We start from the raw sequence: 27224 nt of genomic DNA, 5'->3' as shown, positions 1-27224 counted from the left end.
GGGTCCCGAGGCCGAGCTGAGGGAGAAGTAGGAGGAATGGGAACAAAATCAGGCTGGAGGGAAGGAAACAGGGGAGCCTGGAAAGGTGAGGAGGAAAGCCAAGGCGGGGGGGGGGGGGGGGGGGGAGGAGCTGGTGGAGGAGCAGCTGGAGCAGGAGCAGGAGCAGGAGCAGGAGCAGGAGCAGGAGCAGGAGCCTCAGAGCTGCGGTCCTTGGGGGGACCCAGGCGGGGCGGGCGGGGCGGGCGGGGCGAGGCGGGGCGGGCCGTGACGTCACGAGGGGCGTGTCGGATGCAAACGAGCCCCCGGCGGGCTGCGGCTCCCGGCGCTGGACTCCCCCCGGGCGGTGGCGGTGGCGGCGGCGGCGCCCTCGCTCGCGCTGTGTTCGGGAGAGTTGTGTGGGGGCTGAGAATGCTCGGGACAGGAGTGGGTGCGGAGGGTTTTGGGGTGTCGGCCCGGTGAGCGTGTGTGTAAGGTGGAAGGCGCGCGGGGCTGCTGCGGGGCGGGGCGGCGCGGGACATACTTACCTGGCGGGGGAGACACCGCGATCCTACAGGTGGTTCTCCCGGGGCGAGGCTCGGTCATTGCACGCGGGCCGCGCTGACCCCCGCGATTTCCCCGACGCGGGAAACTCGACCGCGCAATTTGTGGTAGTGGGGCCTGCGCTCGCGCTCGCCCCTGGCGGCGGGGTCTAAGGGAAGATGCGTCCTTCGCTTTCTCCGGTCCGGCCGTTGCTTTTCTGTGGCGACAGCTTTCTAGTGGGAAGACGTCTTTGCTCCTGACGCCTGTTTACGTGATAAGCTCAGCTTCTTCCTTTTCTGTGGAAGCTTCGGGCGGCTCCTACCTGCGAGCCTGGAGGCAGAGCTCGGCTCTTCTCGCTTTCCCTGGGCTCCTTCCTGGAGCGGGGAGCGCAGCACCCCAGAGCTCTCCGCACCTCTGCCTGCGTCTCCACGGGGCTTGCTGTCCCGCCGTCTAGCAAAGGTGTTTTTTTCAGTCCCCGCAGGTTTGCAGAACACACGTCTGCGCCCGAGTCTGCTTTTCTCCACCCTCCTCCTCCCCGCTTCCTCCCAGCCCCCATCCACCCGGCACCCTGCGGGACCTCACCCAAGCTCCAGGCTCTACCCCTCATTAGGTTAGGCCCTTCCTGCCCTACCCGTAGAGCCTTCCTCCGCAGGGCCCTTGGGGGGATGGAGACGGTCGAGCTTGGCAGCTTTACGTTCGTAAGATTGTTTTAAGTAGTCTCCGCTCCGAAGGTGGGGCTCCGGACTCAGCTCACCTGATGGAGCCGGGCCAGCCAGGCGCCCCTGTGTCCATTCGCAAAGAATTCACTGGGTTGACACCACAAAAATTTCACAAGCAGCAGGTTAGCTCTTAAGCAAGGCGCATTTTGCCCTCTCCACTCTCTGGGGCTGAAGCAAAAACTGCCCTTACAGCTGTGTGAGCCTTGCTTCCTAAATCCAAGCTTTAAGGGTTTTAAGCGGTTTCTGGCTTTATGCGTTCACAGGAGCTGGGGCTCTTTACTCTGCAAGGTCTCTCTCTCTATTCAGGATCCACATAGAGGTTTTCCAAATTTGAAGTTAACATAGGAGCCACACCAAAAAGGACTTACAGGAATTTGTTCACTCTCTTGCCTGAAACAACAAAACAAAACAGGACAGAAGCACACAGGATGCACGAAATGCAGATTTATTTCCAAAATACCGGGTCAGGCAAAGAGGATAGTACTCCTGGAGATATGGAGACACAGGTGACCTGAGCCCTACAGCTGCTCCAGGGTACTGCCTCCAGATCTTATCCAAGCCAGCAGGGGTGGCGTTGGAAGAGGAGCCCTGTGGACATCTTGGAGTTTAGGACTCTGAGCTGAGAGACCCCAGGACAGCATCTGGGGAGGATAGAACTGCAGAAAGGAACCATGGAAGAGCTGTGGAGGGACCTGCGTGGCGTGCAACAGGGTCCTCCCTGAGACACGACGACAGCACCTCTGAGGACAATCATAGGACCAGGGCCTGGCACTCTCGCAGGCTACGGCCCCCTTTCAGGATCAATCCTCTGAAAACCCAAAGCTGAAACAGATGTGAGAACCACCAGAGCAGGACTAGAAAGTGTTTGTTACAAGTGCATTCATTCCTTTGGTTCAAAATATTCAGCAGATATATGGGAAATGTGAAAAAAGATCCAATCTCACGTGAAGAGATGAGAACCACAGTCTGAAAAGAATTGTATAGCAAGGGCTGAATGCGATTCGAGAAGGCAGAAGGAAAATGTTTGATAGCAATCCTACGGGAATCTGCGGGTCGCGGTATTGCCATCTTAACCACATGCACCTTGCTTCCCATCCGGGAATGCAGCATGTCTTTGCACTTCTTTAGGTCTTCTTGAATCTCTTGAAGCAACGCTGTGTCATTTTCAGTGTACAGATTTTGTTCTCCTTGAATCAATTATTCCTAGATACTTTATTCTGGTGGACGCTATTGTAAATGGAATGGTTTTCCTAATTTCCTTTTCTGATTGTTCAAACACTAGTAGTGTGGTCTGTCCTGTATCCTGACACTGTAGATTAGGTTATGGAGTTGGGCCGTGTCAGTATTTGGTATTTTTTCTCACTATAGGAGCATGTCATCTGCAAATACAGATACCAACGGACCCTTGAAAATCCTGGGGGTTAGGGGTGCAGATTCCCACAATTAAAATCTGTGTATTACCTTTGACTCCACAAAGACTTATCTGCTCATAGCCTACTGAAGCCTTACATGTAAAAAAAAAGAGTTGATTAACATACCTTTTGCATGTTATTCTGTATCATAGTTTATTCATTTGATTCAGTGATAGTAAATGTCATTGAGAAAATCCTAAGAGAAAATACATTTACAGTACTATACTGTATTTATTCAAAAAAATTATATGTAGAAGTGGACGTATGTTCACTTCAAATTGAACGCACGTTGTTCAAATCAATTCTAACTCATGTTGTTCCACAGTCAAGTATACTTTTATTGCTGCCTCTTCAAATGTTTCCCCTCACCTTCAGGTTTTTAAAATTGATTTCTAGTTGATACAAATGTAACATCAATTTCACATCTACAACACAGTGACTGGAGAACTCCATAAATTATGTTATGGTCTCTAGAGGTGTAGCTACCCTCTGCCACCACGCAGTTATTAACTATACCACCAAGTAGATAATATGAGATCTACCCTCTTAACTATTTTTAAAAATCTTCACTCAAAGATGTTTTGACAGAGTGTAGAATTCTTTGCCCTACCTCTCTCCTCACCACCACCACAGGCCACCTTAGGAGGTTTTCTGTTTTAGGTCATCTCAGCCCCTCAGTCCTGGAGCAGGATGCTCAGCCTAGGCCAGGGAAATACAGAAATACAGAAGGGAGCCCTTCTTCTTTGCGAGCCCAGCTCCAATTTGAAGGACACGGGACCCCTTCTAGGTCCCTGCAGGGATGGCTCATCCCCAAGTAGTTGCCCCAAGAGAGGTGGCCAGAAAGGGGTAGAACCCCCCAAAACCCATCCCAAACTCTCCTAGTTAGACAGAGGAGAAGGTTAATGGTGCCACAGGCACTTTTCTGTCTGCTGATGGGAAGGGGAAGTGGGGTGGGAGCCTCAAGCTAGTGCAGGAGGAAGCCTCAAAGGTTAACCTAAAGGTTGGTGGGTAGAGCCTACCCAGGGACCAACCCTACTTAAGACCCATCCTGCCAACTGCTTTCGTGTGTCCTGCAGCCCTCACTTCCTCCCAGAATCTCCAGAGAGCTGGTCCTCCCATCTTTGCTTGCTGCCCCCTGGTCTCCTTGTGCCACCTGGAGGTTTCCTCCCTTAAGTCATCTGCCACCTTGTGGAGTCCAGAGGAACTGCCAGCGGCAGAGGTGGAAGGCGCTGGCACTGATCCTGGACTCCAGCTGTGCCATCAGAGGAAGACAAACCACGAGAGACTCCTAACTCTGGGAAACAAAGGGTTGTGGAAAGGGAGGTGGGTGGGGGGATGGGGTAACTGGGCGACGGGCACTAAGGAGGGCACTTGATGGGATGAGCACCGGGTGTTATACTATATGTTGGTAAATTGGAAATGCAGCTAAGACCAGGTACCATTTTGGGATCCCTGGGTGGCGCAGCGGTTTGGCGCCTGCGTTTGGCCCAGGGCGCGATCCTGGAGACCCGGGATCGAATCCTGCGTCGGGCTCCCGGTGCATGGAGCCTGCTTCTCCCTCTGCCTGTGTCTCTGCCTCTCTCTCTCTCTGTGTGTGTGACTATCATAAATAAATTTAAAAAAAAAATTAAAAAAAAAAAAAAAAGACCAGGCACCATTTTACACCAGCTAGTGAGGTTATGTTCAGAAGACACCACCAAGTGTTGCTGAGGATGTGGAGCCTGGGAGCCTCCTCTATTGCTGAGAACATAACGTACAAGAGCCACGTTGGAAACCACTTTGAGGGTTCCTTAAAAGTTAAGCAAAAGCTTCCCATAGGATCCAGCAATCCCACGGCTAGAAACCTAGCTGAGAGAAGTAAAAACGTACTTCCACTCAAGAGTCGTACAGAAATGTTCAGGGCAGCATTCCTGACATTAGGGAAAAACCTGGCAAACAGCACAAAGGTCTGTCAAGTGGTGAATGGCCAGTGTGGCCTAGGAGTCACATGGAATTCTAATAAGCAATAAGAAAAAGCAGAGAAACCTGACTAAGCTCCAGCATGGAACAACCTCAAAGCATGCTAAGTTCAGGAGCCGGTCACCAATGACGACGTACTGTCCTACTCGGTCAACATAAAATGTCCAGCCAAGAACAACGTGTAGAGACACAAAGCAGAGCCCAGTGGCTGGGGGCTGGAGGGGGGAGCGGGGAGGGTCTTGAGAGCCGCTGAAGGGAACGTGGGTGGGTGAAAAAAGCATCTGAACAAGTGTTGACGATATGTAAATTTTATCTAAAAGTGGGGGCGGGGATCCTTGGCGAGTGGACAGACGTGCCTCTTTAGACGCCGGTCAGGGCACCCGGGTGGGTCAGCGGTTTAGCGCCGCCTTCAGCCCAGGGCGTGGTCCTCGAGTCCCACGGCGGGCTCCCTGCACGGAGCTTCCTTCCTCCACCTGTGCCTCGGCCTCCCCCTTCTCTGCTGACCACTCACGAGCAAAAACCCTAAGAAAAGGGGATCCCTGGGTGGCTCAGAGGTTTAGCGCCGCCTTCAGCCCAGGGCGTGATCCTGGAGACCCGGGATTGAATCCCACGTCGGGCTCCCTGCATGGAGCTTGCTTCTCCCTCTGCCTGTGTCTCTGCCTCTCTCTCTCTCTGTGTCTCTCATGAATAAATAAGTAAAATCTTAAAAAAATATATTAAAAAAAAGAAAAAGAAAAAAGGAAACCAGAGCACGAGCCCGGAGCCCCGTATCTGGCTTCTTGCTCGGAAGCCGCTTTAAACTCACGAAAAAAAGCCAAAAAACTTCCGAAACAAAGACACCGTCATCTTCCCTTAGACCCCGCCGCCAGGGGCGAGCGCGAGCGCAGGCCCCACTACCACAAATTGCGCGGTCGAGTTTCCCGCGTCGGGGAAATCGCGGGGGTCAGCGCGGCCCGCGTGCAATGGCCGAGCCTCGCCCCGGGAGAACCACCTGCAGGATCGCGGTGTCTCCCCCGCCAGGTAAGTATGTCCCGCCCCGCCCCGCCCCGCAGCAGCCCCGCGCGCCTTCCACCTTACACACACGCTCACCGGGCCGACACCCCAAAACCCTCCGCACCCACTCCTGTCCCGAGCATCCTCAGCCCCCACACAACTCTCCCGAACACAGCGCGAGCGAGGGCGCCGCCGCCGCCGCCGCCACCGCCACCGCCCGGGGGGAGTCCAGCGCCGGGAGCCGCAGCCCGCCGGGGGCTCGTTTGCATCCGACACGCCCCTCGTGACGTCACGGCCCCGCCCCGCCTCGCCCCGCCCGCCCCGCCTGGGTCCCCCCAAGGACCGCAGCTCTGAGGCTCCTGCTCCTGCTCCTGCTCCAGCTGCTCCTCCACCAGCTCCTCCCCCTCCCCCCCCCCCCCCCCCCCCGCCTTGGCTTTCCTCCTCACCTTTCCAGGCTCCCCTGTTTCCTTCCCTCCAGCCTGATTTTGTTCCCATTCCTCCTACTTCTCCCTCAGCTCGGCCTCGGGACCCCTCCGCACACGCACACGCACACGCACACGCACACACACAGCCCTCAGCACAGACAAGCCTGCGCAGCCTGAGGACCGAGAGGAGGGACTTTCCACCAGCCAGGGAAGGCCGCCGCAGGCACATTCTCTCTCTCTCTCTCTCTCTCTCTCTCTGTCTCTGGCCAGAACCTGGTTTGGAGGAGACAGACTGCGATGCCTGCACCTGAGGACCTCAGCCTCCGCGCCAGCTGCCCACCACCCCCACCGCTCCCGGCAGGGACACCCCCGGGGTGGGGCCAACGTCAGGAACCTCTGGGCCCTCGGGCTGACACCTGCCCCCCAGGGCCCCCAGGCTGAAAACACCCAGGTGCCTGCCGGTCCCCAGGCGGGATCCGGGGAGGGCGTGCGCCCCCTCGTGGCCGCCCGGGGAGGCGCACAAGGGTCCCCCTGCTTGAGAGGCAAGGGCAGGGCCAAGGGCACCATCCCTTCTGCTCCCTGGGACCAGACTCACAGTTCAGAGCAGGGGGCAGTGGGGTCCCAGGCGCCCCTTCTGCCACGGCCTTCCCTCCCTCCCTCGCTCCCTCCCTCCCTCCACCGCTGGGCGCGTCCCCTTGGATGCTACTTCTGCGATCAAATCAGCCTTCCAGGGAAAAAGCCAGGTCTGGGAAACGGGGCAAAGCCGCGCCTCTGAAGAGACTAGTACTTGGGCAATCTTATGGTCATCCGTGGAGCGCCCGAGGGTTCTGATCTGCCTTGTTCCGATTGCGCCTTGAGGTGTGTTTTACTTTCACCGAATTGTTGAAATCCCAAAGGATTGGGGGGTAGGGGGCGTCCACTAGTCACCTGAGTGAATAGGGTGGTGGTGGGCACAATAATGCCCCCTGCCTAGGAGGTCCCCACGCTGATGCCTGGGTCAGTAGAGGCCTAACCATGTGAAATGTCAAGCCCGTCTAAGGTCAGATCCGTCTGTTCCCCTTGGGGCTGCAGTGCCCTAGGAGGTCAGGGGGGTGCAGGAGCTCCCCCGTCAAAACCTCCGGACTGCATCTTAGTAAGTCTCAGTTTCACTGTCTCCCAGAGCCTCCAGGAGGGAAGATGACCATGTTGACATCTTGAATTCAGTCCAGTTGATCTGTGTTGGGACTTTGCACCCTCAGATCTATAAGATAAAAATTGTGTGTTGTTTTAAGCTGCTGTGTTTATGCCGACTCAGTAACACATCAACAGAGAACCAATGAAAGCGTCTGGCTCATTGACTTCAAGGGTAATGAGATCTTCGGAATGTGGTGATGAATTCTGTACAAATTCTGCAGGTGGTCTGAGGTCAACAGGTCAGTGCTAGTTTGAAGTGTTTACCCATTAACTTTAGGTACCAGCTGATGTGACATGGGCAAGGAGCAAAAGTTCAAGAAAGAATTGATGAAGCTTTTTCATTGCAAAAAGATGGTTTTATTAAAGCTCTGGGCCGGACCCGAGGGCAGGTCCCTTGCCCTCGGATTGTGAGGAGCCATTGATTCTATACTTTTGGGGGAGGGGTGGGGAGGCCAGTTTAGAGATAAAGGATGTTTCCCTAGGGATTTTTAGGTGTTAAAGGAGACTTCCCCAATCCTGGAGGTCGGGCTGTTGTTTAGCTAGGGTTGCCTTTTGCTTCTAGCAAAGCATTGCTATTAAGGCATTTGGGAGTTCCTAGAGGAAGATCCTGCACTGCCTCTCTCAGGTATGTATCAATGGGCTGTGGATTCTAAGGTAATTTCATCTTATCTACATTTCTTTTGCCTTTGTTTTCCTCATCCCCTGCCATCTTTTTTCTTGCCATTCTTTCCTGTGAGATTCCCAGTCTGTTCCCTGCCCGAGGCTCAGCAAGGTTCTTATGTGACTTTTGCAGAGTAGGAACCATTGGTGATCACACAGAAAGATTTTTTTAATTTTTAAGAATGGGCTCTGTTACTTTCACAGGGAGGGGTAGGACATAACTTACAAAGAGGGAGATATGGGCAGCCCCGGTGGCGCAGCGGTTTAGCGCCGCCTGCAGCCCAGGGCGTGATCCTGGAGACCCTCCATACATGGTGCCTGCTTCTCCCTCTGCCTGTGTCTCTGCCTCTCTCTCTAGCTGTGTCTCTATGAATATGAATAAATAAATAAAATATTAAAAAAAAACAAAGAGGGAGATATTAGAGAATCATCCTCTCACACGTAAATGTTTGTTGCAACAAGTTCTCTTACGGCACGGAACTACTTTTCAACATCTCCCAAAGGGTGACATGCAAGAATGGGCTTTAGGGCTTTTCCCCACACCGATCTGTGACTGGATCCTGAGCAGAGCTGAGATTTTTATGACATCATAAGTCATTGCTTTCCTAAATGGTATGGACATCAAATGAATTTTCCAGAAGCAATATCTGAGTTCTCCATGGATTACTAATCACAGCATCCATGCATGCCAGCCCTGGCAGCACAGGGATGTAGGAGGACCTGCTGGGACGCTCAAATAACCACAGAGCAACGTGAGCTCCCACTTGGTGTCTCTGTCTTTCAAGTTAGTGACTTTCATCCTGTGGAGGCCGAGAAAATTAAGGCCATTCCACTTTAAGTTCAGTGTTAGCACAAGTACAGCCATCCCAGGCTCCTGTGAATAAGAGCTGAAGTTTACATTATTCAGTTACAGAAAGAAAACAGCTTACAGCTTAACGCCCTTGAAAGCCCAATTTCAGAATGTAAACAGAACTTGAGAAATCCCCCCCCCCCCCCACCTTCCGGAGGTCCCCTAGACCAGCCCATAAACCTAAGCTGAAACCTCAGGGCATGATCCTGGAGTCCTGGGATAGAGTCCCACGTCGGGCTCCCTGCATGGAGCCTGCTTCTCCCCCTGATTGTGTCTCTGCCTGTCTCTCTCTGTGTCTCCCATGAAAAAATGAATAAAATCTTAAAAAAAAAAAAAAAAAAAACTAAGCTGAAACCCAGCTCGGGGTCCAAGTCCCTGCTCCGCTGTGTCGGGTATACTTGGACCCAAGCTCGAGCTTATAAATAAACTCTCGTGTGTTTGCATTGGTGTCGGCTCCTTGGTGGTTTCTCGGATACGTAATCTTGGGCACAACATTTGGGGGCTCCTCTGGGATCCAAGAGCACTCCAGGACCCCATCCGGAGGGTTTCACGCGTGGTGAGTGCACTCAACTTTTTCCACCTTTTGTGCCCATATTCTCTGAGAGCTCTAAACTGTAGTTTTACCTGTAGGAATTCCAATCTGTATTGGGTCGACATCGGCTTAGGTGGACGCCGTGGCGGGCCATCGTCAAGGGATCTTGAGGAAACGTCCCTTGCTCCTGCCTGGAGGACGGGGTCCTTGTCTGTAAGGAGGGCTGGCTGCCAGCCCTTCGGATTACTTTCTGTTTTGTCTCTGCACTGGAACGTTTGTGTTACTATGTTCTTGTTAACTGTTTGTATATTTGTCTGTGTCACTGTGCCTTTGTTAACTGTCATAACTGTTTACATAAGGAGAGGGAGATTTCAAACTTACTGCATGTCAGAATGGCCAACCTTTGGCGTGGGATGGCCCTGAGAAGGAACTTTGCACCTACCTATTATCTTACAGGTTAAGGCCGTGATCTTCAGGGACAAACTGGACGGCCACCCTGACCAGGTGCCCTACATCTTGGTCTGGCAGGACATGATTGAAAATTCCCCTCTTTGGCTAAAACTATTTTTACCCCCCAAAGCGCACAACTCAGCTGAAGGTAAGGAGAGATTCCGGGTCCACCGCCAGACTCTAGGGGCAGGTCTCCAGGCTGCCGCGCCTAAGCCTACAAATCTGGCTGAAGTTATGTAAGACAGAGTAAGGACGAGAGTCCAGCAGCCTTCTTAGAATACTAGGAGAGAAGAGCTTGCAGGACTTATAGTAGCAGAAAGAGTCTATAATAATAATAAAGAAAGTCCAGAAGAGCAACAAACCAAACTAAGTGACCGGCAGACCTGAAACCTGGCCAAGATTCTGCCGGCCACAACCATGGATGACCCACAGGAAAGACAGAGACACCTCAAGAAGCTGGTTTCAGGGACAGGTAAGGAGGATGGCCCTGGTCCCCATCGGGAGTGCCCCAAACTGAACAAAAACCAATGTGCTTATTGCAAAGAAGAGGGCCACTGGGTGAAAGATTGCCCTAACAAAAGATCTAAGGCCTCTGCCAAAATCTTGGAAATGGGGGATCTGGACGATTAGGGGAGTCAGGGTTCAGCACCCCTCCCGGAGCCCAGAGTAACTCTTAGACTGGAGGGGCAACCTATTGAATTGCTAGTGGACCCTGGGGCACAACATTCGGTTTTATTACATCCCCAAGGGAAATTGGCAAACAAGACTTCATGGGTGCAAGGGGCCATGGGCACCAAACAGTACTCATGGACTACCCGAAGAACTGTGGATCTCGGCACGGGCCGGGTATCCCACTCCTTCATGGTCATTCCTGAGTGTCCCTACCCGTTGTTAGGTCAGGATTTACTCACCAAGATGGGGGCACAAATTTACTTCCACCCCGAAGGGGCAAAAATCCTAAACTAGGGCGGGCACCCTATTCAGGTGCTTGTCCTGAGCTTAGAAGACAAATTATCTCTCCACCCTCAGCCCCAATGACTGACATTGACCGTTGGCTGCAGGAATTTCCCCAAGCATGGACAGAAGCTGGGGGAACTGGGCTGGCCCAGCACCGACTGGCCATATACATAGAACTAAAGACGGGGGCAGACCCTGTCAGGGGCTGCCAATACCCCATGCCTCTCGTCTCCCTAACCCAGACTGGGACCTCCCCTCTGCATGACTGTCAAGAAATTTTGGCACAGGTGCACAGAATCAGAGCTGATCTCCAGGACCAGCCACTGCCAAATGCAGACACCACCTGGTACATGGACGGCAGCAGTTTCATCCAAGAAGGAATCAGATATGTGGGGGCAGCTGTAACCATGCAAATGGAGACCTGATCAGGGGCACCAACCCTGTGACCCTGCCTGACACCCCCAACTATACTGATGCGGACTTACAGTGGATCAAACGCTTGCCTATGACCCAGTGCTTGCGTGGCTGGTGGAGGGCCGCAGACTCCAATATCATCCTGCCAGAGGAACTAGGACGGCGAGTCCTATCCAAAATGCATCGGAGTACTCACATGGGGACACGGAAGATGGAAGACCTCATATGACATGCAAAGATCACTATTAAAGACTCTCGAGCAAAGATTGAGCAGATTGTGGCGAGCTGCCATGCATGCCAGTTAACTAATGCCACTGCCCATGGATCTAACCCAGGCACCCGGCTCTGGGGGGACCACCCAGGAGCCTACTGTGAAGTGGACTTCACTGAGGTAAAACCTGAAAAATACGGATACAGGTATTTACTAGTGTTTGTAGATACTTTATCAGGATGGACAGAGGCATTTCCCACCAAACATGAAACAGCACAGACCATGACCAAGAAACTGCTGGAAGACATCTTACCGAGGTATGGTTTTCCTGTTAAGATTGGATCAGACAACCGCCCAGGATTCGTCTCTAAGGTAACAGGGGGAGTAGCACTAGTACTTGGGGCAGGTAATTGGAAATTACATTGTGCGTATAGGCCCCAAAGCTCAGGACAGGTAGAGAGGACGAACAGAACATTAAAGGAGACCTTAACTAAATTAGCCCTGGAGACTGGCGGGGACTGGGTGACTCTCCTACCCTTCGCCCTATATGGGTGAGGAACTCCCCATATAAGATGGGACTGACTCCCTACGAGATCATGTTTGGTCTTCCTCCACCTATTATCCCCAATTTAAAACCTGAGGTGCTTGCTGAATTTGATGATCACCAACTTTTTTTCTCCCTCCAAATGTTACAACGAACCTATGAGCAGGTGTGGCCTAAGCTGAGGGCTCTCTATGAGACTGGGCCACCCCCAGGCCCCCATCGATATCGGCCGGGTGACTGGGTGTATGTGCGGAGATACCAACACCAGACACTCCAACCTCACTGAAAGGGACCTTACATCGTGATCCTGACCACTCCCACCACTCTCAAGGTCAACAGGATTACTCCCTGGGTCCACTATACCTACCTCCCGCCAGCTGATTCACACGCTGCCATTCTCAAGGACTTTGTTCCAGAATGGAAAAGCCAACCAGACAAGGACAATCCTCTAAAGCTAAGACTGCGCCGTTGTCACTTATTTCCCACCTCCAAGACTCCCTAGTCTGAGGTTGTCCTTCAAAATAGAAGGGGATTAGACTTAGTCTTCTTTTTATTTTTTATTTTTATTTATTCATGAGAGACACAGAGAGAGAGAGAGGCAGAGACACAGGAAGAGGGGGAAGCAGGCTCCATGCAGGGAGCCCAATATGGGACTCAATCCCGGGTCTCCAGGATCAGGCCCTGGGCTGAAGGCAGTGCTAAACCACCTGAGCCCCCCGGGCTGCCCTAGACTTAGTCTTCTTACAACAAAGGGGGAGGGAGGATATGTGCTGCCTTAAACATAGGATGTTGTTTCTTCCCTGGCATGTAAACAGGAGCAAGAACAGCAACAAGGTTGGTTCGAATCCTGGTTTAGTCATTCCCCCTGGCTCACTCTGAGAGCAACCTGGACCCATGATTGGGTCCATCCTTAGGTTCCTCTGAGAGGGGGAAATGTGGAGGCCAAGAAAATTAAGGCCATTCCACTTTAAGTTCAGCGTTAGCACAAGTACAGCCATCCCAGGCCCCTGTGAATAAGAGCTGAAATTTACATTACTTCAGTTACAGGAAAAAAAAAAAAAAACAGTTTACAGCTTAACGCCCTAGAAAGCCCTATTAGAATGAGAACAGAGCCCAAGCCTGTGGCATAAAGTCCCATATTAGAATGAGAACAGAGCTTAACGCCCCTGAAAGCCCCATATCAGAATGTAAATAGAACTTGAGAAATTCCTCTCCCCTCCCTTCTGGAGGTCCCCTAGACCAGCCCATAAAACTAAGCTGAAATCCAGCTTGGTGTCCAAGTCCCTGCTCTGATGGATGTGTCCATGTGTCGGGTACACTAGGACCCAAGCTCGAGCTTGTAAATAAACCCTCGTGTGTTTGCATTGGTGTCGGCTCCTTGGTGGTTTCTTGCATACGTAATCTTGGGCACAACAATCCATTCTGCTGATTGGGCCAGCGAGTTCCTCTATACTGACAGCCAAAAGCCTTCATGAAAACACTTGAACAGCAGAGTATGACAGCAGATGTGGGTCACCCCATGGACTATAAGACTAGGAGGCATCTCACCTGAGGTCTGACTCTTGTTGGATCTTTCCGTTACTGGTGATGGTTGTGTGAGGATAGTATTAGTGGGTTATGTTTGTGGTGATTGCCCAGGTTTGTAACTCTTTCTAGAAATAATTGTGGAGGGATAGCTTTACAGTAATCCTTAGAAGGTAAAGGTCATAAAACAGGACTCTTCCAAGGAATATTTGCAGATCTCTATGCCAACATTTATGGAGTGACTTATACACTTGTTAATCAAATGTCTCTGAGTAAAACAACTTTATTTATAGTCTTGGGTCAATGTGAAAGGACAAGTTTAAACTGTGGTCTGTAGCCCACCTGCATCACAATCACCTGGGATATTGATGCAAGAAATGCAGATTCTGGAACCCCACACCAACTAAAACTCTTGGGATTGGAGCCCAGGAAGTGGCTCCTGTGATCTCCACTGCTGACTCTAAGACTCTCCAGATCTAAGAAGTACCCTCTTATATTTTCAGATTAAGGACTCTTAGAAAAAGACAAAGAAGGCAAGATGTCTCCTTTTAAATTTAGATTTCAAGCATTAGACTATGACCTTCATAGAGGCAGCGCATCTTTCATACTCTTACCAGCCTAGAGATTGGCACTGATATTAGAAACAGAGCAGGTGCAGAAAAACGTTTTATTCTTTATACAGATTTTACTTTCATAGCGACCAGAAAGATTCTTTCATTTCCTCTGACAGACGCTGTCCACCTGTTATGTTGCCCTCCACATAGTGCTATAGTAACATACATAAATATCTATGGTACATTTATACACGCGTACATGCCTTCTAAAGCATTGCTAAGACACAGACTAGGCTTGCACACAATGGGGGCTTCTGAGGTGCCACTTAAAGTGATCCCTGGTTTGTCTTACACAGGACTTTCAGTGAGCTTGGTCTGGCCATGAGTCCCAGTTGCCAGAGAGGAGTTAGGATGATGAAAAGAGATGGCATATTTAGAGTGAGGTCGCCACACTTTGGAGATCATAAGAGAATGGAAATAGGAGGTGCCAGGCTAAGCAGGAGATGGCACGTGGGAAGCCACTGCTTTTACCAGGTGGATCAAAGCCCTCAGGTGCTGCAGTGTAGACTGATGCCCAGCCTGACAGTGTGGCCAGCTGACGTGGCCCCAGGTAAGGGTAGATCTGGGAGCAGTGCTGGCTGAGCCCCACTGGCCCCCAGGCACCTTTGTCACTTGTATGCTGTGCTCTAGAACTGCTGAGGAGCTCCCATGTGGGGACCACATGTAGGAAGCAGGGTCCTGGCCCCCTGAGTTGACCATCTGAAGAAAGGTGCTGCAGTGAGAAATGGCTGCTGCGAGTTCCCAGGCCACAGTGGCCCTAGAAGCAGTGTCAGGAGCTCCTCTACAAACCCTGCGTGTTTTGCTCAGGGCTGGGCTGAGCAGCCCCTGAAGGATGGTGTTCCTTAGCCCCAGGAAAGGCTGCCTTCCTTTCCCCCTCGTCCACTGGGCCATGCCTCTGACTCCTCCTGGACCCTCCAGCCAGTGCGGAGGAGTGGGGTCCAAGCCTCCTCAGCAGATTGGGACCTGCACAAAAGGGGGGCAGGCCCATCCTTCCTGCTGTTTGAAGGACCTCTGGGGGCTCCTCTTCTTGCGTGGCTCCTGGAAGGCAAGGGTCACAAGACTGGGGTGCTTGCCAGAGCCCTTAGGCACTTCACCTGGGAACAAAAATATAAGCTGAGAGCCCAGTATCAGGTCCTGCTGGTGGCTCCCTGAGCTGCAGTGAGCACTGGGCAGTGGCAGACCCAGGAGCTCCGTGAGAGCCTATAGGGGGATGCACCCAGGGGCAGAGTGTGCTCCTGAGGATCCCCTGCTGCCACCAGGTCAAAGAGAAAGCTCCCCACCACCAGGGACAGGTGATGGCCCTGCTCAGAGCCATGATACACATAGTGCCCAGATCCCACAGTCCCTCTTCAGGGGCCAGTTCCATCCCCGGTCACTTGGAGCAAAATGTTGCTTTCTGTGACCTCCCGGGAAGAGAAGGGCTTGGTATGACACATCCACATGTAGTAACAGCCTATTGTAGGAAGGTGAGGACATTGTGCAGGGAGGTCCCCTGTTCAGTTCACACCCCATTTATTCATGAGGAGAGGGAGGGGCTGAGTCAGCAGGGAGCTCAGAACCCCCTGAGTCTAGTGCCCCCTCTTACAGATGAGGGGCCACCCAAAGCCTCAGGGACAGGGATTAGACACTGGGCCTTAGGTCCTTCCCATTGGTCTCTGGGAAGTGCAGAGGAAATGTCCAATCAAGGGGAAGCCAGTCCGTGTTTGGGGCTGTGGGGTTACCTTTGCTGGGGCAGGAATAAGGCTTTACAGAGGCCATCTTGTAAGTGTTCTTCTATAGAGGCTCAGGAAAGAAAGGAGTCAGCAGAGAAGAACAAAAGGGAGTTAACACCAAAAAAAAAAAAAAAAAAAAAAGGGAGAGTGAACTCATGTCCTGACCCATTTCACGCTGTGGGATCAACATTCTCTCAGGTTACAGTCAAGGAACCATCCTAGGAATAGGCCCCATTGCTCATGGCAGAGCTTTAAAGTCCATGTGAAAGGTTTAGTTTCTGATTTGCAGGCCACCTGCTATTCATCATCAAACTTGCTAGGGAATGTATTAGTATTTTAAGGTAATGTACAGAATGCCTGCCATATGGGTAACATGTTTCCTCAAGTTTCATTTTTATTTGTTACCAAATTCGCTTTTAGGTCAATAAGAACCAATGGTTTTCTTTGGAAAAAGTTGTATGAAAATTGAATTGCTGTTCTCAGCCTGATAGAGTGTGCAGTGGAGCAACCGATTAGATTGCATCTTGTTTTCATGTGTTCATGAAGTGAATGAGAAGTGCTACGGGAAACCCTAGAGCTGGCCCCAGCACCCCTTTCCTGGATGCTGATTCAGAGGCTGTCTCCCCATGTCCCCTGACCTTGAGAATCAACTCACTTGCTTTCCTCGGATTCCTGACTTGGCCTAAAGGAGGGAAGAAATGTAGAGAGGAGAGAAGAGGGTGACAAAGTGACAAGGAGCCGAGATGGCAGGGGAGGAGTTGGGGCGGGAGAGGTGATGGGGAGCGAAGCTGGAAGGCGGCTTATTGAGGACCCCAGTCCTACAAGTGGACTGGAAATCCTCTCCTGGAAGGTCAGAGTGGGTCGGCAGACTCTGCAGAAGTCCGCAGACTCTGAAGACGTGGGGAGAGATTTGGGCTGGGCTCTGTGGCTTGGACTGGTGCAAGGGGATCCTTACCTCCAAATTAGTCCTTGCTTTCTTCAAAACATCATGTGTCCTGGTCACTGAAACAACAAAATAGCCAGGCAGGCAGAAGTGACCAGCTTGGCCCATATTTGCCTGGTGTGGGTTCTAAAGTGTGTCTCTCTGGCAGGTCATCCCAGGGCCTCCTGCTGCCCCACCTGCCCCTCCCTCTGCACCCACAAGGACTCCTGTCACAGGAGGTTTGGGGACATTACATCAGTCTGCCCCCTCCCCCCAATCTGTCTTGTCACCGTCCATCCACAGCCTAAGTAGGGAGTGTGGAACCCCCCCCCCTACTGCACCCCCAATCTCCTCTCCCATCCCCTGGCTCAGGACACCCACAATGGCTGAAGATGAACTGCTCCATGCTCTCCTTCTGCTGGTGGGTGGTCTTTAGACGCTCAGCTGTGCACTGAAGGAGGGTCTCCTGTTTGGTCAGTTTGGTTCTCAGTTCCAGAAGTTCCTTTTTCATGGCCTGTCCCTGGGGAAGTATTAGAGGCTCTCTGTCAATGGTCAGAAAGCCTAAAGCTCCTCATGCTTTGTGGCTCTTGAAAATCAAAAGTGGGATTCTATAATCTTCTCAATGATTTCTGGACTGGATTCCCTCCAGGAAAGCCTCTAAAACCCTCCAGCTGAGGCCAGCTTAGGATGAGCCCATCAGGTCAGGACACTGCAAACCTGGGAGCCCCATGGAGATGAACTCAGGCTTCCAGGGAAATACCAGAACTCCCAGTGGGGAACAGAGCTCACAGTTAGTGGCTGACATCCGTTCTCCTGCCCTGGCCTCACCGATAAGATTTGCTCCTTGGGAATGTTATGCCTGCGGATACAGTCTGCCATGTTGTAAATATTTGTACCAACTTCAAGATGGCAAAACACTCCCTTGGAACTGACATAGTTGGAGCCTGTAAGGTGTCATTGATATTAACTTGGCTCCCATGGTCATGGGGGATGGGGCAGGGGAGGGGCAGGGGAGATTGAGAAACCTTCCTGTCCAGGATCCTGCCAACCAGAATCTAATCCTCATATCTGAGAGCCCTTCATAAGTCGGGGGGTGGCTGACTCTCCTGGGCCTGTCCCAAAGATGTGGAAGTAATCTGTAGGTTGGGATGCAGTGGGTGGCTAAAGGCTGGTCATCTTATGGTGACATTCTGTAGGGGTAGCACAGGGAAAGGAGGTGTTGACCCTTTCACATGTCCCTAAACTTTTCAGTTCAGATAAGTTGAGAAAGTAAAAGAACCTGAACATTCATGGGTCACCAGCGTTCTTGTGTATCTACCTTCTCCATATTGTTTTTTAAAGATTTTTACTTAAAGATTGTATTTATTTACTTGAGAGAGAGAGAGAAAGAGGGAGAGAGAGAGAGAGAGAAAGGGAGCAGGGGGGATGGGCAGAGGCAGAGGGAGAAGTATGCTCCCCACTGAGCAGGGAGCCTGATGTGGGGCTTGATCCCAGGACCCTGGGAGAAGTGAGACAGTTAAGTAAATGAACCACCCATGCACCCTTTACTTTTTCTTTCTTTTTAAGATCTTTACTTCTTTATTTGAGAGAAAGAGAAAGTGCTATCTCCATTTTGTGCCCTTTCCTCTCTGCAGGGGGTGGGAGGAGAAGGGGTGTCATAAGAGCTGCACTGCAAGCAGCCACCAGAGGTGACCCATCTCCCTCCAGGGACACTCCTCTACAGCCCCTCTGTCCCACCTCAACTGTTCAGCTCCTGACCTTTAGGACGTGTGGAACCAAGGAGGCAGAATGCCATCTGGGGAAGAAGCAGGGAAGGATGCTGCCACTCACCATGTTGCCAGACAGGGCAGGGCTGGAGCTTGGCAGGGCCGCTCGCCAGAACATATTGAGGAGGGAGGCCGACTCCTCCAGCACGTGCTGCAGGGCTTGGGCGCTGCTCCCAAGTTCATGGATGCCTTTGCCTTTGCCACCTGGCGCCTGGGAGAAAGTGGAGATGGGGGAGATAGGCTTGGACATCATTGAGGCTGAGAGATCACACTGTCTTGCCCCTCTCTCCCCCACCCAGCACAGGGCTCAAGTTTCCTTCATGAGTACAACACCCACACATGGGCCTGATTGACCCTGTGAAACCCCTTTATACCCTGGAAGCCCAGATCTCCACCTCAGCAGTGACCTCCAACCTGTAAGAATCACTTCTAGTACTGCTCTTTGCTCTCAAGTCTTAGGTCCCTGATTTTGCATTGGCACCCCCTGTACAAACCCCTAAATCACACCTTCTGCTTCAACCGGGCTGAACCATTTGTAGCTCCAAGGACTGAGATGCCATTCCCTTGACCTGGAATGCCATCCTCCATCACCCAGAGAAACTGTGCATCCCCGCAATGGTTCCTCCAGGACCCTGTGACTTTCCTTGCCCCACAGAATGAACCCTCTGTTTCCTGCCCTCACAACTCAAGAGGATGGCTTCTGACAGGGAGTGCAGACCCTCTGTTGTCCTTATTTACTTGGATGTGTGGCTTTCTCTCTGTGGTAGGGGCTCTTGGGGTTGTCCCTGCACATCCATGTATCTCCAGTGGCTTAGCAGAGCAGCTGGTACTACTTTTTTTTTTTTTAAGATTTTATTTATTCATGTCAGACACACACACACACACACACACATACACAAAGAGAGAGAGAGAGAGAGAGAGAGAGAGAGGCAGAGACACAGGCAGAGGGAGAAGCAGGCTCCATGCAGGGAGCCCGATGTGGGACTCGATCCAGAGTCTCCAGGATCACACCCCCCGCTGAAGGCAGTGCTAAACCGCTGGGCCATTGGGGTTGCCCCAGCAGCTGGTACTTCTCTGAACAAGGAAGTACTTTGAGAAAGCTTGCTGGCTGCTTCCTTCCCCTGCTCAGTTTGCACAGAGCAGTCCCCTGGCTGCCAGGCTTCTCACCCCTTCTAACAGCATGAGGCCCATTGGGATGCAAATCTTGAATTTCCAGCCATCTGATTAAATGATTTTACTCTGCCCATGGATGACCATGCTCCAGGGTGACTGGATCAGACAGGAAGCTACCAAAAGGTGCTCAGCAGAGCACCACATGTCATCCAATGCTCAGCTAATGCTCTACAGATGAGGATGACAATGCTGCACAGGCTTTTCTGTGGTTCTGAGAGGAAATGTCAATCAGAACAGAGTTTATAATGAAAATAGGAGATGGAAAAGAGAGGCCTGGCTGAGTGTTAAGCATAAGATGTATCCTCAACTGTGGGAGATGTACAGCAGGAGAAGGAGCTAAAATCAGAAAGAAAAAGGGCACAAGGAAGAGGAGGACCTCAGACCTATGATGTGATTACCTCTGTCGCCTGAGTTTCAAGGCCAGGGAGGGTGTAGGCTGATCTCACAAGTGCTGTTATCTTTTTGACCAGCACTTTGCCCTCACCAATCTGCTGTCTTAGGGCACTATAGTCATCAATGTGGCCAATCACATGGCGGCCATGCTTATTGGCAAAGGAGCCATCGATAGCTTCGCCCTCCAGCTTGGGAGAGTTCTTCATTACTGGAAAAGCATCCAAATTCAGCTCTGAAAAACAAAACCAGAACAACACGGAATCCACAGTGAAGAGCATAATCTCAGTCCACTTCACTCTAAAAGAGACATCAAGTAGTCAAAGAGGCCAGGAACAGGAGAGATACTATGTGATGAGGTAACAGAGGACTAGCTGGGAACAAAGCACAAGCCTGGGGCAGAACATTGACAAGCCCTTGAAACAGGCAGAGGGACATTCCTCTATGGACAAGTGCCTCAATGTTCATGCTTTGCTAAAGGCAAAGGGCAATCTTAGTCTGACCGCTAGGATCCTGTAAGCCTACTTTAGCATATAAAAATTCCTTTAGAAATTTCCTTTATCTCTAAACCCCCAAGATACATGTTGGCAATCATCCCCCAAGCACATGGCCCACCCATATACATCTGAAGGGTCTCATGACTCAGGGTTTATTAGACGGTAATAAGTGACCTTTTCCCAACAAGAGCTAGCCCCCTCAAGGTCCTGGAGAGCTTGCTTCCAAAATTCCTTAGATAGTAAACTATCCTCAAACCCCTCCCAACTCCCAGAGATATAATCAGCCATCCCTCACAGGCCTGGGGCAGCAGCTCTTCCTGCCCAAGGGTTCTGTCCTGTGCTTTAATAAAACCACCATTTTGCACCAAAGATGTCTCAAGAATTCTTTCTTGGTCATCAGCTCCGGACCTCACCTATATTCCAAAACTTCATCATACAGGAAGATACAAGCAAGGTGCCAAGCCCATAGATTTCTGGGTTCTATGTTTTTCCAGTCTTTCTTACATCATCTCATAATGATAAAATTGAGGGGAGCCAAATTTTATCCTTATTGACAAATGAAATATCCAGGACAAATAGTATTTGAATAAAAAATTTTAAATCTCAGGTTAGGAAGACACAAAGAAATTAAGCTGACTGCAGAGAGCACTTCCAAGGAGAAAGATTAAAGTGCAATGAACCACAACAGAGCCAAAGGAAAACCACAGGAGGGATAATGGCAAGAAACGTGGCCACAGAAGGTGCAATGAGTAGGGCTAAAGACCTTGGGACCCGGGGAGAAAAATCTCTCCAATCAGATAATGTGTCCATTAGTAACCAAGGTTACTTGCATTAATAACTTCCCATCATCAGTCCCTGAATTCTTCAGTTGCCATACTTACCATTTATCCTATTGAAAATAGCTGTCTCTGAGCCTGGAGCAGCAGGAGAAGAGCTAGGGAACATGAGAGCTGGAGAATTCATGCCAACATCTCGGACTGGAGGGGAAGCAATTGAGTCTAGGGTGGAAAGAGAAGAAGAACAATTTTCAGGATCCCCAGAACACACTACTCATCAAGGACCATGCACAGCCTAGTCTTCACCAGCAGATATCTAAGGCAGCGTGATTCATCTCACATGATCCTCACTCACAGGATTGTAAGTGACAGCAAAAAAAAAATCCCTTAGTTTGGAACAAAAACATGTTCCTTTAGTGGAAGTGTGTTCCATGAGAAGCAACTTCTGGTTTGAAAATTTTCTAGGTACATTTTTCTTTTCTTTTTTTTTTTATTTTTTGTATTTATTTATGATAGTCACACAGAGAGAGAGAGAGAGGCAGAGACACAGGCAGAGGGAGAAGCAGGCTCCATGCACCGGGAGCCCGACGTGGGATTCGATCCCAGGGCTCCAGGATCGCGCCTTGGGCCAAAGGCAGGCGCTAAACCGCTGCGCCACCCAGGGATCCCCTCTAGGTACATTTTTCTAACCTGTTTTTTTTTTTTTTAATTTTTATTTATTTATGATAGTCACACAGAGAGAGAGAGAGAGAGAGAGAGAGAGAGAGAGGCAGAGACATAGGCAGAGGGAGAAGCAGGCTCCATGCACCGGGAGCCCGACGTGGGATTCGATCCCGGGTCTCCAGGATCGCGCCCTGGGCCAAAGGCAGGCGCCTAACTGCTGCGCCACCCAGGGATCCCGTAACCTGTGTTTTGAATATATTTCTGCGTGCAATTTCTAATACAACGCCTTGCAGGTTTTTGTTTTTTTTTTAAGATTTTATTTATTTATTCATGAGAGACAGAGAGAGAGGCAGAGACACAGGCAGAGGGAGAAGCAGATTCTCTGTGGGGAGCCTAATGAGGGACTGCATCCCTGGATGCAGGATCATGACCTGAGCCCAAGGCAGACACTCAACCACTGAGCCACCCAGGCATCCCTAATACAATGATTTGTAACGAAATATAAATATACGTACATATGATGTGGAAAACAAAGGCAAAAGGAAATGTAGATAAAACTAAAAAGATTTCTTTAAAACCTGCAGGTCACTGACAAATACTTGAGGCAGGCAGAGCAGGACAGTAGTTCAGGAACTCCCAACTGTCTTAATGTTAATGACTTGCTAGGGGGAAAAACAGTCTAAGCTTGACAATAGCCAGGCCTCTGGTATCCTCTGAGTCTTCTTTAGCATATGAAAATCCTTTTGGAAACATCCCTTTGCCTTTACCTCTGCCAACTCCAAAGTATATAATCAATGGCTCCTCACAGCTTCAGTCCAGCTCTTTCTGCCCACAAGTTCTGTCCCCATGCTATAATACATTTGTATTATACCTTTTTGCACCAAAAATGTGTCAAGAGTTCTTTCTTGGCTGTCAGCTCCGAACCCTAATTTTCCCACATCACATTTTTGTAATATATGTATCAAAATTACTGGATCAAAGAATGAATTGATTTGTCGCCAATTAAACTAGCATTCCAAAAATAAAAATAAAAATAAAAAAATTTTTAAAAATTAAAAAAAAATAAAAATAAAAATAAAAATAAACTAGCATTCCAATCACCATCCTGAGTTAGTGCTGGAAAAAATGTAGTAGGATGAGAAGAGTAGAGATAGAAGCCATGGTGCGCTAGAGATCCCCTCCTGGACACCAGGCAGCAACCCTCCAGTGGAGGAAGTAGAAAATATCACAGAGAAGACGGGAACAATCCTGCTCAGGCAAAGGTGGTTTAGAACCAGCTTTCCAGGCCAGGTGTCTGTGCTGGGTGAGGAGCAGGAGAAGCCGTGGCGTCACCGGTACTAAATCCCGGCCGGTGTCATGGGGACACAGTGAGAGGGGAAAGCTGGGAATCACAACTGAACACTACAACCATTGTGGCAGCCTGAGGGGAGCCAGGGATCCACCTAAAGCAGCCGAGCAGTTTCTACAGGCCAGGCAAGATGCTCAGCAGCCCACGCAACTTGTTCTTACTTAATGGCCACAATGCATGATCTCAGAAGCTGTCACCTTCATTTGACAAATAAGATAATTGTCCGGTCAATGCTTTCCCACAGCCAGGACTGCCCCGGGGGCAGGAATGGTTTCCTCCCAGCTGAGTTCCCCTCAAAATTAGGGAATGGGAGGCCAGCTATACTGACACAAAGCACAGTGAGGACGAAGGACGGGCTGGAAATCCAAACCTCTGGCTGCAAACCTTAGGATTCCAGTTAGGTCTCAATGCCAGAATTTTCCCATGTGAAATACTGAGAGTAAAACCTCCCTTTCCTTGGATGAAACAGTTTGAAAAACTGTTTGAAAATTCATGGTGATGAAGTTTTGGAATATAGGTGAGGTCCGGAGCTGATGACCAAGAAAGAATTCTTGAGACATCTTTGGTGCAAAATGGTGGTTTTATTAAAGCACAGGACAGAACCCTTGGGCAGGAAGAGCTGCTGCCCCAGGCCTGTGAGGGATGGCTGATTATATCTCTGGGAGTTGGGAGGGGTTTGAGGATAGTTTACTATCTAAGGAATTTTGGAAGCAAGCTCTCCAGGACCTTGAGGGGGCTAGCTCTTGTTGGGAAAAGGTCACTTATTACCGTCTAATAAACCCTGAGTCATGAGACCCTTCAGATGTATATGGGTGGGCCATGTGCTTGGGGGATGATTGCCAACACGTATCTTGGGGGTTTAGAGATAAAGAAAATTTCTAGGGGTCCCTGGGTGGCGCAGTGGTTTAGCGCCTGCCTTTGGCCCAGGGTGCGATCCTGGAGACCTGGGATCGAATCCCACATCGGGCTCCTGGTGCACGGAGCCTGCCTCTCCCTCTGCCTATGTCTCTGCCTCTCTCTCTCTGTGTAATAAATAAATAAAAATTAAAAAAAATAAAATAAAGGAAATTTCTAAAGGAATTTTTCTTTCTTTCTTTCTTTTTTTTTTAAAGGAATTTTTCTATGTTAAGGTAGTCTTACAGGCTCCTGGGGGTTTGGCTAAGATTGCCCTTTGCCCTTAGCAAAGCTTTTTTTTTTTTTTTTTTTTTTTTTAAGATTTTATTTATTTGTGAGAGACACAGAGAGAGGCACAGACACAGGCAGAGGGAGAAGCAGGCTCCATGCAGGGAGCCTGACGAGGGACTCTATCCCCAATCTCCAGGATCACACCCTGGGCTGAAGGCGGCGCTAAACCGCTGAAAGTTTGAACATTGAGGCAGTTGAGTCCGCAGAGGGAAGTCCCTTTGCCTGTTTCAAGGACTTGTCAATGTGCTGCCCCAGGCTCGTGCCTTGTCCTCAGCTAGCCCTGTGTTCCCCCATCAATGGTACATTTTAAAGCACTCCCCAAATACAAGGAATATATGTTAACATACACAGCTAGTTACTGTTGAGCAATTCTTGTGTCAGGCACTTGTAAGTGACTTCATGTCATGCTCCAAATGACATACAACGTCTATATGATTATCATCCTCATCTTGAAGAAGAGAAATCTAAGGCTTAAGAACCTGAGGGCTTCAAACACCTTGTCCAAGGCAAGCAACCTGTAGTGGCAAACTCAGAATTTGGAGCCAGCTGTGATCCTAAATCCCATGCTTTCTCCCAAAGCTCCCATTTCACCCTGACCCCAAGGAGTATGGAAGAGGTAAGTCGGTCCCTTTGACCAGTGACATCCTCGTGACTGCCCTGCTCACTATAGGCTTCCTGGTCCCCTTGTCCTTCCTACCTTGCTTGTCTCCAGGGTCCTCCTGGCTGGTGGAAGAGGGACTGAGGCTGGTTTTGCTCCTTCCGCCATCCAGCTGCTGCTCCAGCTGCAGTCGCAGACAGTTATTCACCTGTATGCTTCGCTCCAGCTGCCCTCGCAAAGCTCGGATCTCTGCCACCAGGTGGCTCAAGTCACTGCTCAAAGGGACCTGGTGATAGGCATCCCAAGTGGAAGCTGAAAGGAGAGGAGGTGTATGGTGACATGGATCCAAGCATTTCCAAACGATGAGGGAGCAGAAGGCTAGCTGAGTGAGGAAAAAGCACAAACTGACGCCCGGTAAACTACCCCCTTCTCCAATCCACACAATCCTGGATGGGATTTGTGTGACATTCCTCCATGATGTTCCCAAAAATCTTAATGGTAATGCCTTGCTAGAAGGAAAAACAACCTCAACTTGACAACTGCATGGCCTCCAAGTATGTCTTCTTTAACATATGAAAATCCTCTAGAAACTTCCCTTTTCCTGACCTCCCTCAACTCCCAAGTATTTAATCAGCAACCCCTCACAACCCTGGGGCAGGTCCTCCTGCAGAGGGGTCCTGTCCCCAGCTTTAATAAAACCAAAGACATTTTGCACCAAAGACATCTCAAGAATTCTTTCTTGGCTGTCAGCTCCGGACCTCACCTCATCCAACCTCACCTGTATTCCAGAACTACATCACAAGCATCTGTCAGAACACTCCTCTGTGATATCCCTCTCTGCTCAGGACACCACGGTCCTCTCAGGGACCCAGGCCACACAACTGGGATGCAGCTGCCACTTTTCCTGTGTGGGGCCTGGCTCACATTGAGTTGAGATACCACACATTGGAATTTTCTTGAGGCTCACGTGACCCACATGCAGCTAGAGAGCCTTGGATCAGAGGTCAAGCCTAGTATTATTCTGCTTCCACAGGAACCCTAGACCTACAGGCCAGAGAGCAGGGTCTTCTAAGATCGGGGGTCACCACTGGACTAGAGAAGGGCAGGGGATGAGGGAGAAGGAGAGTTGATGCCACCATGCTCAGGAGTCATGGAAGAGAAAAAGAGGAGAGAGTGCCAGGCCTTTGGCAGTACATAAAAATGGGAGTCTTCACTGGAGGCCAGAAGTGCCAGCTCACTGGATGGTTCCACTTCTCCATGGTTTTGCTTTTTTTGGAGGGGGCGGGGAGGGTGCCTTCATTTGCCATACACAGTCTGTTTCTTCATACTTGGGGATGAAGAGAGCTGAGAAATATTCTACAGGACCACCTCTCTTACCTGAAAGCTTGAAGCCAAATATATTTCAATGAGTAGAATTTGTTTTGTTGCTTAGAAAGGCAATAGGACCTATCTGTCATAAATAGCATATGCATCTGGTTGCATCTGGGCTACAGGCCTTTGGTCAAACACATTCACATTTCTGTGATGAGCCAGATGAACAGTATCACTGAGTGGGATAAGTAATGGCTGTGAATACCCCTTTGGTCAGTTCAGATAGGTTTTGTGACCAAATGAATATATGAAAGAGATTTCACAGAATTCACAGTTCTCATGGGATTATAAAATTAAGGATTATGGAGGTTTGGTGGCAGTAGCTTTGAAATGACTCCTTAAATACCTGTAAGAATGGAGCAAGGCATGAAAGGGGATGTAGTCAGGATGAAGTATTTTCTAGATATCAACCCCGAAGTTCCATGAAGCTCCTTCCTGTCTTTCTTTCCTACATCCAAATTTTCACAGTTTTGCTTGTTTTTCTTTAAAAAATTGCCATTCTATCCATTCCTTTGTATCTTCCCAACAGCACTTTAGATTAGCCTTTCCTCACATACATAAATGCCCAATCATTGCACCCATACAGTGAGCTTCCCTGATTGGAATGTCTCCCAACTTCAGCATGTCCCACCAGTCCTATCATTGGAGAGTTCTGTTCCTGTCAAGTACTTGTTTTGCTTGGAAAAACATATGCACTTTCCATGGCCTGCTACGTAGAATGTAAACTATCACTGTACCTTGTAGGTCCTCTATATATTGGCATCTGTTTCATCAACTGACCTGACTCCTCACACTCCCTGATCCAATGCTCCCATGAGTGCACACTACCTATTGCTCAGCCTGCAGTGTCCCTGACACTTCTTCAAG

The 27224-nt window shown here is 50.1% G+C and overlaps 1 protein-coding gene and 2 non-coding genes across 52 annotated transcripts in view; 1 reads left to right on the top strand and 2 right to left on the bottom strand.

Annotated features, from left to right (window-relative positions):
* Positions 1 to 516: 516 nt before the first annotated feature.
* On the top strand, positions 517 to 678 carry LOC112912060 (U1 spliceosomal RNA). Its single transcript, XR_011994078.1, has one exon. It is a non-coding gene; the product is annotated as a U1 spliceosomal RNA (small nuclear RNA).
* A 4797-nt stretch (positions 679 to 5475) lies between these two features.
* On the bottom strand, positions 5476 to 5637 carry LOC140593757 (U1 spliceosomal RNA). The gene has a single exon (XR_011994076.1). It is a non-coding gene; the product is annotated as a U1 spliceosomal RNA (small nuclear RNA).
* Positions 5638 to 13995: 8358 nt separating this feature from the next.
* The window catches only part of LOC112912050 (myomegalin-like), a 224455-nt gene continuing 211226 nt past the window's right edge, over positions 13996 to 27224 (bottom strand). For 12 of the 50 annotated variants that reach the window (XM_072766728.1, XM_072766732.1, XM_072766727.1 and 9 more), the window contains 9 exons: positions 25086 to 25298; positions 21298 to 21414; positions 19928 to 20154; positions 18421 to 18567; positions 16972 to 17110; positions 16624 to 16670; positions 16324 to 16350; positions 15678 to 15729; positions 13996 to 14994 (listed from right to left, as the gene is read on the bottom strand). In XM_072766728.1, the coding sequence (XP_072622829.1) occupies positions 14738 to 14994; positions 15678 to 15729; positions 16324 to 16350; positions 16624 to 16670; positions 16972 to 17110; positions 18421 to 18567; positions 19928 to 20154; positions 21298 to 21414; positions 25086 to 25298 (1226 nt within the window). In that variant the 3' untranslated portion in view covers positions 13996 to 14737. Of the gene's footprint in view, positions 15051 to 15677; positions 15739 to 16323; positions 16351 to 16623; positions 16671 to 16971; positions 17111 to 18420; positions 18568 to 19927; positions 20155 to 21297; positions 21415 to 25085; positions 25299 to 27224 lie in introns of all 50 variants that reach the window. The other 38 variants (XM_072766734.1, XM_072766733.1, XM_072766744.1 and 35 more) reach the window with 6 other exon arrangements.

Source organism: Vulpes vulpes, chromosome 8 (genome assembly GCF_048418805.1).
Source record: "Vulpes vulpes isolate BD-2025 chromosome 8, VulVul3, whole genome shotgun sequence".
Classification (NCBI taxonomy): Eukaryota; Metazoa; Chordata; class Mammalia; order Carnivora; family Canidae; genus Vulpes; species Vulpes vulpes.
This window is presented reverse-complemented; position numbering and strand designations above follow the sequence as displayed.